This window comes from Dasypus novemcinctus, chromosome 1, assembly GCF_030445035.2.
Source record: "Dasypus novemcinctus isolate mDasNov1 chromosome 1, mDasNov1.1.hap2, whole genome shotgun sequence".
In the NCBI taxonomy this organism is placed as follows: domain Eukaryota; kingdom Metazoa; phylum Chordata; class Mammalia; order Cingulata; family Dasypodidae; genus Dasypus; species Dasypus novemcinctus.
In genome coordinates, this window is record NC_080673.1 from 68,363,182 (window position 1) to 68,375,183 (window position 12,002).

At 34.5% G+C, this 12,002-nt stretch overlaps 1 protein-coding gene across 1 annotated transcript in view; it reads right to left on the reverse strand.

Annotated features, from left to right (window-relative positions):
• Positions 1-12,002, reverse strand: part of ABHD18 (abhydrolase domain containing 18) — a 67,439-nt gene that overhangs the window by 46,396 nt on the left and 9,041 nt on the right. The window contains exons 2-4 of the mRNA XM_058292434.2: positions 6,736-6,844; positions 6,028-6,112; positions 1,658-1,758 (exon numbers count right to left, since the gene is read on the reverse strand). Of these exons, the coding sequence (XP_058148417.1) occupies positions 1,658-1,758; positions 6,028-6,112; positions 6,736-6,827 (278 nt within the window). The 5' untranslated portion in view covers positions 6,828-6,844. The remainder of the gene's footprint in view (positions 1-1,657; positions 1,759-6,027; positions 6,113-6,735; positions 6,845-12,002) is intronic.

Genomic DNA, 12,002 nt, shown 5'->3' on the forward strand with positions numbered 1-12,002 from the left:
TATGAGATAAGTATTATTATTCTTATTTTATAAAGTCTGGTTGAGATATTAAGAAACTGAAAAAAGTTCCCTAGACGATAAATAGTGGAGCAAGCGTCCAATTCCAGATCTGTTTAATTCCAGAGTCCTAGTTCTTTTCTCTATAAGATAATGCTTGGCTTTAATTTTTAATGAATTAACAGAAAAAAATACAAATTGAAAATAATACTTCAGTGATAGTGAAATAATAGACATCTGTCTAGTTAAATCAGATCTATCAAATTGCTATTCTGTTAGTTCAAATTTTATAAGTTGACTAATTCAGGATTCCAATTCACTCACGTAAAAGTTTAAGTATGTTTCCATTAAAAAATAATGTTTTCTTGATTGAAGGATTTTTCATACATACTTATAAGCATCATCATCAATGAAATTTTTTTTAATAAATATTTTAATTTAAAATAATTTCAAACTTGCAGGACAGTTGCAAAAATAACACAAAATCCACATAGAGAACTCCAACATACCCCACACCCAGATCCACCAAATTTTAACATTTTGCTGTATCTATTTTCTAGACATCTGACAGTAGGTTGTATACATCATACTCCTTGAACACTTCCATGTATTTTTCCTAAGTACAAGGATATTCACTTATGCAACCACCTTAAGTACAGTTATCAGGTTCAGATAATTTAACATTGGTATAAAGCTTACAGTCTATATTCCATATTCTAATTTTTTTATATTTCCTAGTAATGTCCTTTTGGCATTTTCACCTGCATTATTAGATCTAGTCTAGGACCATGAATTATATTTAGTTACTATTGTCTCTTTAGTCTCTCTTTTTTAATTTTCGGCATATATATAAAACATGAACTTTCCCATCTCAACCAACCCTTAACTTAAAATTCAGAGGGATTAATCTCATTCAGAATGTTGTGATACCCTCACCACCATCTACTACCAGAACTTTCCCATTCCCACAAACTGAAACCCTGCACCCATTATGCATTATCCCCCTAATCTTCCTCATCCTCCCAACCTGTAGTCTGTTTATAGGATTTACATTTTCTAGCTATTTCATATAAGTAAGTAGTATCATACAATATCTGTCCCTTGTATTTCACTCAATATGATGTCTTCAGGGTTCATGTAGTAGCATGTATCAGAATGTCATTCCTTTTCAATCTGAATAAATTCAACTGTAGCTATATTTCACATTTTGTTTATCCATTTATGTGTTGAAGGACATCTCCATCAGAGATAATCAGGGCTGGCACACTCATATATAGCCTTGGAAACTTCTGTGTTTGTGTATATGTGCGTGCTTGAGTATTTACAAAACTGGAACTAAACAATCTTTTGTAGTACCTTCTTAAACTTCCATATATTGTGATCATATTTCTAAGTCAATAATAGTATTCAAGTATGGAAAATTAACTAATATCCTATTGCTAAACATTTAGGCATTGCCCATGTTTTTGCAATTATAAACAATGCTTCAATACACTCCTAGAAGAGTTAAAACAGCTTAAGAGTTTCAGCCTTTTCAATAATTTAGAGCTGTCTTGTTCCTGCTAAGTAATTTTAAGTAACATCACATACATATTATTATAACTTTAAATAAACATATATAACTTACTCGTTTAATTGGCTTTCTGGACAAAATTCTTACCTTGCAATAACAGATTCAACTGGCATGATATCAGGCACATAGTGGGCCATGGGAGAAACAAAGTGGCCATCTAGGATCTTACAGTCTGACTGCTCTTCAATCTAAAAGCAAAGCAGAATAAGATGTATGCATGTAGTCTAAAATGACTTGGTCTACCACAGATGTTGTTCTAAAGAAGTTATATTCAGGGAAGCGGACTTGGCCCAGTGGTTAGGGCATCCGTCTACCACATGGGAGGTCTGCGGTTCAAACCCTGGGCCTCCTTGACCCGTGTGGAGCTAGCCCATGCACAGTGCTGATGGGCGCAAGGAGTGCTGTGCCACGCAGGGGTGTCCCCGCGTAGGGGAGCCCCACCCGTAAGGACTGCGCCCCATAAGGAGAGCTGCCCAGCCTGAAAGAAAGTGCAGCCTGCCCAGGAATGGCACCACACACACAGCTGACACAACAAGATGATGCAACAAAAAGAAACACAGATTCCTGTGCTGCTGACAACAACAGAAGCAGACAAAGAATACACAGCAAATGGACAGAGAGAACAGCAACTGGGGCGGGGGGGGGGGGCGGAAAGGGGAGAGAAATAAATATATAAATCTTAAAAAAAAAAAGTTATATTCAGTTATATTAATATTAAAAATTTCATTGCCTACTGCATATAGTTTTTACCATTGTGATTTTTAAAGACATGGCTCTTCCCCACACACAGCTCAGTCTCGTTGGGAAAATAAACGATAAATAAATCTCATTCTCATTCATACACTGTGATGCAACAACCCAAAATAAAATACCAATTAAAATAATTAAATAAATCAACAATATAAAAACAATACTGAGGACAAAAATTTACAAACAAATTATAAGAATAATTTAACACAATTAAGAGTTGACATCAAATATGTTAGATTGGCTTGATATCGGTCAGTCCACTGATATAATAAATTATGACAACAGATTAAATAAGGAAAAACAGGATATTTGCTTATATGGAAAAGGCATTTGCTAGCAACATTCAATACCTAAAATTATTTTCTCCTCAAATAGTTATTTCTTTAACATGAAAAAAATCTATTTTGGGTCAATAGTCAAAATTAGTAATAAAGCATCAGTTATTTTCATTAAAATAATAAACAAAAAACATACTTGTTGATGCTGAATACATGTACCTTTAAAAACCCATATTGCTAGTCATTTGCATCAATGCTATTGAATAATCTACATTGTTATTCAATGTAGATACTATCCTTAGTGAGCCAATGTGGCTCAGTGGTTGAGTGCCTCTTCCCACATATGAGGTCCCGGGTTCCTTTCCCAGTTCCAGTACTTCAAAAAAACAAACAAAAACGATCTTTATCATGTGCTAAATTTTCATAAATTTCTGCAAATTACTGTCAATCCTTTATTTAATTTTACCAGCCTCAATTTTACTTCCGTACCAATATCATGCTGTGTTGATAAATGCAGCTTTATAATACCCATTGATATGTGACTGAACTAGTCTTTCCTTATCACTCTTTTTCAGAATATTCTTGATTTGATTACATCCTCCTGTATTTTCCCAAAATAATTTTAGTAGTTTTTAAGTCAAATTTTAACTGAATATTTTATTAGAATTGCACTGCATTTAAAAACTTGTTAAGGAGACTTAAAATCTGTATAATATTAAATTTTTAATCTAAGAAATGTTTCCTTTTTAGTTACTTTTATGCTTCTTATATATAGTTTTGAAGTTTTCTTCTTGTATAATTTAGAAGAATAAATAATTTGATAAAGAAGGCAGCACAAGTGAATGTGAAAGGGGATAAAGATTCAATAAATAATGTTGGGATAGCTGGCAATTTATTATAAAAAAAAAAACAATTTTAGAGCCACACATCATATTATATACATAATATAGATTTTAAAATCAAGCGAGATAGAACTAAAAATAAGAGTAACCATATTTGAAAACATACAAAGGATCTGAATAAGTATTTCTCAAAAAATATATACAAATAAATATATACCAATAAATAAGCATATGAAAAGATGTTCATTAATCATCAAGATGTTCCTTAATCATTAGTCATTAAGGAAATGCAAATCAAAATCACAGAGCGTAGGGTAGTGGGTATAGCTCAGTAGTTGAGAGCCTCCTTCCCAGGTACAAGGTCCAGGGTTCAATCCCTGGCACCGTCCGGGAAAAAAAAAAAAAAAAAAGAGAGATACCACCCCACATTCATTAGATGGCTAGGGCAAAAACAGGTGAGAATGTAGAAAAACTAGAACACTTACACACTGCTAGTGGGAATGTAAAATGGTGCAGTCCTTTTACAAAAGTTTAACAGCTCATCAGAAAGTTAAGCAAAGAGAAAGTTACCATGTAACCCAGCAGTTCCACCTATAGGAATACATTCAAGAGAACTGAAAACATAGATCCACAAAAACACTTGTATGTAAAAGTTCAGAGCAGCATTATTCCTAATAGCAAAAAGTGGAAACAATCCAAATGTCTATCAATTGATAGATTAAAAAAAAAAAAGTGCTGTATAATACAATCGAATATTATTCAGTCATAAAAAGTAATGAAGAACCGACACATGCTACAACATGAATGAACCTTGAAAATATTACGCTAATTGAAAGAAGCTAGACACAAAAAGACAAATATTGTATGAGTCCACATATATAAAACATCCAGAACAGTCAAATTCATAGAGACAGAGTAGACCAGTGGTAGCCAGGGCCTAGAAGGAAGGGGAAATCAGGAGTGACAGCTAATGGTTTTGAGGTTTCTTTGGGGGGAAATGAAAATGTTATGAAATTAGATGGTAGTGGTGGTTACATATTTTAGGAATATACTTTAAAAATCACTGAATTGTGTACTTTAAAAGGGTGAATTTTATGGTATGTGAATATCTCAAATTTTAAAAATCAGGGGGTGGGTGGGGAGTTTGTAAGAAAGCATTCCAAAATGTTTACAGAATTGTCCCTGAGGAGGAAAATACAATTTGGTGGTTTAAAGTGGCACAGATTTCTGGGGAATGGGTGTAGCTCAGTGGTTGAGTGCCTGCTTCCCAAATACAAGGCCCTGGGTTTGATCCCGGTACCACCTAAAAAATAAGTAAATAAATAAAAAATAAAGGGTCACAGATTAAGAGAGACTTTTGATTTTTACCTGGTATGCTTTAAAGAAAACATATTTGTATATTTTAAGTCTATAATTTTTTTTTTTTTTTGAGGTACTGGAAGCCAGGGGTTGAACCCAGGATCTCGTATATGGGAAGCTGGCGTTCAACCACTGAGCCACATCAGGTCTCCTGAGTTAGTCTTTTTGTTTGTTTTGCTTGTTGTTTTTTTGTTTTTGTTTTTTTAGGAGACACTGGGAACTGAACCCAGGACCTCCCATGTGGGTAGAAGGCACTCAACCGCTTGACCACATCTACTCTCAAGTCTATAATTTTTAAATAAATAAAAATTATGTGGAAAATAGAAATACTTAGCAAGGGTCAGAGAGAAATATTCTAAACCTAGAAGATATAGAACAGGCAGATATATGGAATGGAAGAAGGTTCCCATTTTTAAACCTTTGTTTTTAATAGTGGAACTCTTTGGAAAAAAATGAAATCTTCTAAAGATATCCAATATATAAAATAAATCAAAGTAGAATTATTTTGGTTGAAGTGCATTTGGTTGAAATGTGAATGAAGCTGACCCACTTGTATAACCCCCAATAACATCTCAAAGTATCCAATTATATAAACCTAGAAATATTTTACAGACACATATGTAGTTGTTTAAAAGCAAAACAATTTCAAATATATTATCTTCTCTGGTTTTACAGCATTTCAATCTATCATTCTCTTAGCAATTAACTATATCTCATAACATTTCCCTGGTGTTATTTAACAATTGTTTGCTAATAACTTCCCCCAAGTACTGATTTTCCAACCAGAATACTCCTCTTTAATACTTACAATTCTTCTGTAATATAATGTTGAATAATTTAAACATAAAACAAACCTTCCTAAACATAAAAGGTACAAATTGAGGCTTAGACAGATCCAGCCCTAAATGTTTCCTTATATTTAGTCAAGTACTAACTACATGCTCCCAAATATATGAATATTGTTATTATAAATATCCAATTATAGCACAAACAGCATTTTAAAAGTATCAAATTAAAAAATCCATACTGCACTTATGTATTAGTGTTCATTGTTATTATATTCCAACACCCAATCTATTCTTGCCACATACTTATGTTTAACCAGAAGTTCGGAGGGGTGAGGGGTATATGGGAACCTCTTATATTTTTTGAATGCAACATTACAAATAAATAAAGAGAAAAAAGAAAACAATAACCAGAAGTTCCATAATTGCATTTCTTTTAATACCTTATCAATGTATACTGGATAATCACTTGAAACCAGATTCTGGCATCTTTCTCGATTTCCAATCATCTTTCTGAATTCAAATAATCTATAATAAAAAAGAGTATGAAAAAGAAAAAAAAATCACCTTTTACACCACCTATTAACCCAATTAGATTAATAATGATAAAAATTAGCAAATCTAGTTCACAAATCATGCTAAAATTTAATTTTAATCATTGAAGAGAAAGTTGTTTTTTAAACTAGATGCTTTGCTTCAGAAATATATGGAAATAACACTGTTCAGAAAGTAATAGACAGGACTCAAAATTGAAGATTCCAATCCTAAAAATTAATCTTAAATCTGGATTTTTCCCATGAGTTACAATATATCCCAGTTTTATAGACATTACAAATGCAGGGTACTCAAGAAAACATAGTCCCTGAACTACACACAATTCTAATCAGCTTAATAATTATTCAAGTTAAAAATCTAGTTTGTTTCTGAAAGTTCTTTATTTAAAAATCTGAATTTCTTTAAAAATAGTTAAATGTTTATTACATAGGCTAAAACTTAAGGGAAATAATTTTAAAAATAAAAAGGCAAAGGTAATTACTTCATTTTTTAAGGCTTAATTTTCAGGATAATTTTCAGGATTTTATAACAAATACAATTTTTAAATATTTACTAAAACAGTAAATTCAGAACAAGTATTCAGAAAAAATGCTTACCTTTTGAGGTCCTCTGGCCTTCCCCATCCTCTGATAAAAAGTTTTGTGAGGAGAAGTCTCCGGTATAGAATATCTAATTTGCTCACACCCATTAGTAGCAATCAAACATCTGTGAAACAAAATTTAAAATGACTTTAAAATATTTATTTTCATCAATACTTGCAAGTCAACTTCTTAAGTATTTCTTTAAATATCAGAAAAACTTAAAAATTGAGAACTTTGAACCTCAATTTTATATCCTTGGGAATAAGAGATGTGTGGGGAAAAAAGAACAGTGATAAAAGTAAAAAAGATAAAGCAGTGCCCTATGAATAATGTGTGAATTCCTCTAGGGCAGGATCTTCCTTCCCATCCTCAGCATAGTGACTAACAGGTACGAATTACCCAATATTTGTTGGATAACAAAGTAATGGTTAACGCTTATGTAGTATAGTATATCTGCCAGGTAATATTTTTAAAACTAGGAGAGTAGATGTGGCACATGTGGCTGAGCACCTGCTTCCCACATGGGAGGTCCTGGTTTGTACACAGTGCCTCCTAAAAAACAAAAATAAACAACAAGCAAATGAAAAAACCAACTCAGGGGAACCAATGGGGCTCAGTGGCTGAGTGGTGGCTTTCCACATAGAAGGTCCCAGGTTCAATCCCCAGCCCCTGTACCTCAAAAAAGAAAAATAAAACAAACATGTATACGTGTGCGTGTACACTCTCTCTCTCTCTCTCTCATTCAAGCTTCCCAACAACTTTATGAGGCAGGACCCATTATCCCCATTTTACAGATGAGGAAAATGAGGTACAGTAAGGATAGGTGATTTATCCCAGGTCACACTGCTAATGGGAGGCAGAGCAAAGATTCAATCCTAGGCACAATGCGCAAGAATTCTTTTTTGTTTTTTTTAGACTTTATATCTTTTTATAAATTATTTTTGCTTTCTTTACACTAGAGGTAAAAGGACATCAATGTGAAAGAATTTTTTACAATTAAATCCAACAATTTGATACCTTTATCCCACTTCAGTGAAAAATCACCATTATGAAAACAAAAGAGCCAAAATAAAAAATAAAAAAACACCATTTCATAAAAAATATATCCAAGTATGAAAAATACTGCTCCTCTGGTGCCTTCACATCCTTCTCTTCTGTGTACTTATGTACAGCACATTGTTTCCTTGGATAAATGCATCCCCATACTTATTCTTCAGTTGTCCATTCACATATTCTTCTGTCTGCTCCAGGGCTATATTCATGTAGCCATCCAGGCAAGCCAGTACCCCTCCATAATCCACTCCAGAATTTAATTTTACCACACCTGGTCGTCCTATGATTTGCTTTAAGAAGTCACTGGGGGTTTGCTTCCGCAGACTCATTTTAACAATCTTGGGAGGCAGGAAACCTGAGTTCCACCCCTAGCTCTGGTACTTAATTAGCTGTATGGCTTGGATAACTCATCATTTCACCTCTTGTGGCCCCAGGTTCCTCATCTCGCGGCGGGGATCTAGAACCCCTACTCCAGGGGCCGCACATACCCGGCCTCCGAGAACTGCACTAGAATTCTTAACGATGACGCTCCTATACTGCCTTTCTAGTACACTACAGTGAATGAAAAATTAAAAAAATTATTAGATACCCTAATAAAAAAATTCTAAATTTTTAAGAATGAGCATTACTTCACTCATTCCACAATTATTTATTGGGTCCTTACTATACTTATTTTAGGCCCTGGGCTACAAGAATGATCAAGACAGGCTCTTGCTCTCTTGGATCTTACACTGTAGTACAAGGAAACAAATGGTTAAAAAAAAAAAAAAAACTGAAGAAATACTCAGGGGAAGATGATAAAAAGCACTTATAATGAAGGAAAAAAGAAAATGTGATAACAACTAGAGGGCTCCTCTAGCAATCAAAGGATGTCTCACTTACTAAGGAGATAACATTTAAGCTAAGACCTTAATGACAAGAATAGCTAGGTCATTAAATTTCAAAACTCATTAAAATCATATACCTCCTAAACTCCACTCATGCACTGTGTTCCAATGAAATTTGTGAAAAATATCCAGTTAGTGGGCAAAGGACACAAATAATTTATATAAGAGGAAAGACAACAGAAAACGATCACAACTTTATTAATTAAAACACATGCACTGCAAAATTTTAAAATTCAGAACAATACAGAAGTATATATAATAAAGAGGAAGAAAAGAATATCTAATTCTACTTTTCAGGGATATCTAAGTGCTATAGTTAGATCTGCTCCTCTTGACCTTTTTCTTGTTGACATTATTTACCTATACATGCTTTAAAAAATAAATTACACAAGTAATGTTTTATTAGTCAGCCAAAGGGATACTGATGCAAAATATCAGAAACCTGTTAGCTTTTATAAAAAGTATTTATTTGGGGTAGAAGCTTACAGTTACCAGGCCATAACGCTTAAGTTACTTCCCTTACCAAAATCTATTGCCACATTTTGGAGCAAGATGGCTGCCGACATCTACAAGGGTTCAGGTTTCCTGGGTTCCTCTTCCAGCCTTCTTAAGGCTCTGTGGGCCCACCTTCTCCCAATATCAGCTGTAGGCTGGGATAAGTCTCGTCTCTCTCCCAGGGCTCCTTTCTCTCCAGGCTCAGTTGCTTTGTTCTCTTTACAAGGTCAGCTGTAACTACCAGGGGAATAGCTTGTCTCTCTTCCTGGGACCTCTGCTTTGTGTAATAGAGCTCTCTCTCTTTTTTCAAGTATCAGTTTCTCTGTGTGTTTACTTCCTGGTGCTCCAGCATATAAAACTCTCAACTCCCTCCTCTGAGAGGCGGTTCCTCTGAGTCCCCACTCACCAAGGGGATGAGGACTCAACATCCTACTGACGGTAGCCCAATCAAAGTCTTAATCATTATTTAATAATCAAGTGAAAGTGAAACCTCTGAATCCAATATAATCTAATATGCCCAGAGGAACAGACTACGTTACAAAGATAATCCAATACCAAGTTTTGGAATTCATAAACAATATCAAACTGCTATTAATACATAATGTAACACATATTGGGGCAGGATTCAGAATACAGAGTAAAGCAGAGATTTCTGCCAAGCATCCCCCCCTCCCAAAAGATAACCACTGATAATAATGTATATATGAGAGCCTTTGTTCTATCCATTTACATATGTACACACATTTTAGGGTTTGTGTTTTCTTAAACACAAAAGAGAACAATTACATTATATAGATTTTACCCTCATTCTTCTTCCCCCTACTTATTTATAAACATCTGCAAATCTTTTTCTATTTCAGGATATGTAAGTCTACCTTCTTTTTTTTTTTTTAAGATTTATTTTATTAATTTCTCTCCCCTTCCCCCCCCAAGGTGCCTGCTCTCTGTGTCCATTCGCTGTGTGTTCTTCTGTGACCACTTCTATCCTTATCAGCAGCACTGGGAATCTGTATTTCTTTTTGTTGTGTCATCTTGCTGTGTCAGCTCTCCGTGTGTGCGGCACCATTCCTGGGCAGGCTGCACTTTCTTTTGCACCGGGCAGCTCTCCTTATGGGGCGCACTCCTTGCGCGTGGGGCTCCCCTATGCAGGGGATCCCCCTGCGTGGCTCGGCACTCCTTGCACGCATCAGCACTGTGCATGGGCCAGCTCCACACAGATCAAGGAGGCCCGGGGTTTGAACTGTGGACCTCCCGTGTGGTAGGCGGACCCCTTATCCATTGGGCCAAGTCCACTTCCCTCTACCTTCTGTTTATCTTTAAACAGTTGTATTTAATTTATATTATGATGGTAAACTTTAAAATTTTATTGAAATATACCATTCATACATGAATATACATAAACAGTAAGTATATAGTGAAAGTTGTGAACTTACAAAACAAACATGAATATCATCATACAGGACTCCCAAACATCACCCCACAACCACCACCGTGCATTGTTGTGAAACTTTTGTTACAAACTATGAAACAGCATCGTTAAAATATTACTATTAACTATAGCTCATTGCCCTTTTTTTTTTTTTTTTTTTTGAGGTGCTGGGGCCAGGGATCAAATCAGGGACCTCATATGTGGGTGGTAAGCTGGCACCCAACCACTGAACCACATCGGCTACCCTGAGTTGTTTTTTTGTTTTTTTTTTCATTGTTTGCTTGTTGTCTGTTTTTTGTTTGTTTTTAGGAGGCACTGGGAACCAAACCCGATACCTCCCACTTTGGAAGCAGGAGCTCAACTGCTTCAGTCACATCTGCTCTCTCATAGCCCATATCTTACATTTGGTATATTTTTCCCCCAACCCATCCAACTATTAGCAGCCTGTAGTAATAAAATACATTTGTTATCATTCATGAGAAAACATTCTTGTATTTAACCTGTTAACCACAGTCCATCTCCTACCACTGGATTTCCTGTGTCATACAAATGAATTCAACTCAGCTATATTATTAATATGATTTTTTTTATCTTAGTTCTGTATAACTCCTAGTCTTATTGCTTCTTTAGATTTTTTTAAATTGTTCATCATTTGTTCCACATTTACTTTGTGTGTCCATATAATCTAAAGGAGATATATTTAAGATCCTCTATATCATAATATTTAAGAGCACAGACTCTAGAGCCAAACTCCTGGTGAAATCTTTACTATGTAACTTTGAGCAAGTCATTCAACTTCATGAAACTCATCTGTAAAATAGGAATGACAACCCTCCCAGAATTTTTGTAAGAATTACATGAATTAATATATGTAAAGCACTTTTCAAATTTAAGTGATATGCCTACTAGTAATAGCAACAATAGCTTTATAACGTTTTTAAATACTAAAAGTCTATATAGTATTTTCTGACTTCTTACAATAAATAATGATTGATGTATTTGCTTCCACCATCTAATTCTAGTTGGTTTTTTTCTTATACCTTTAAATATACTTACATCTATAAGCCCTATATATCAGCTTTAAATGATATCTTCTGACCCTCCTGGTTGTGAAATTTGAGAAAATCTGATATTTCACTAATTTCTACCATCTTTTTCTTCAGCTTCCAACTTTTAAAAAATTACATAAATTCTATGTTGTCAGAGTTTATGGTCATATTCTTAGTTTTAGAGATAGCTATAGTCAATGATTATTACCATTCTTTTTGCAGTAATAAATAGAAAATAAAGGAACCACAAAGAACAACTGGATTCCTAGAATTCTTTAGAAGCACTAAGAAATACTTCAGGGAAACGGACTTTGGCCCAGTGGTTAGGGTGTCCGTCTACCATATGGGAGGTCCGCAGTTCAAACCCCG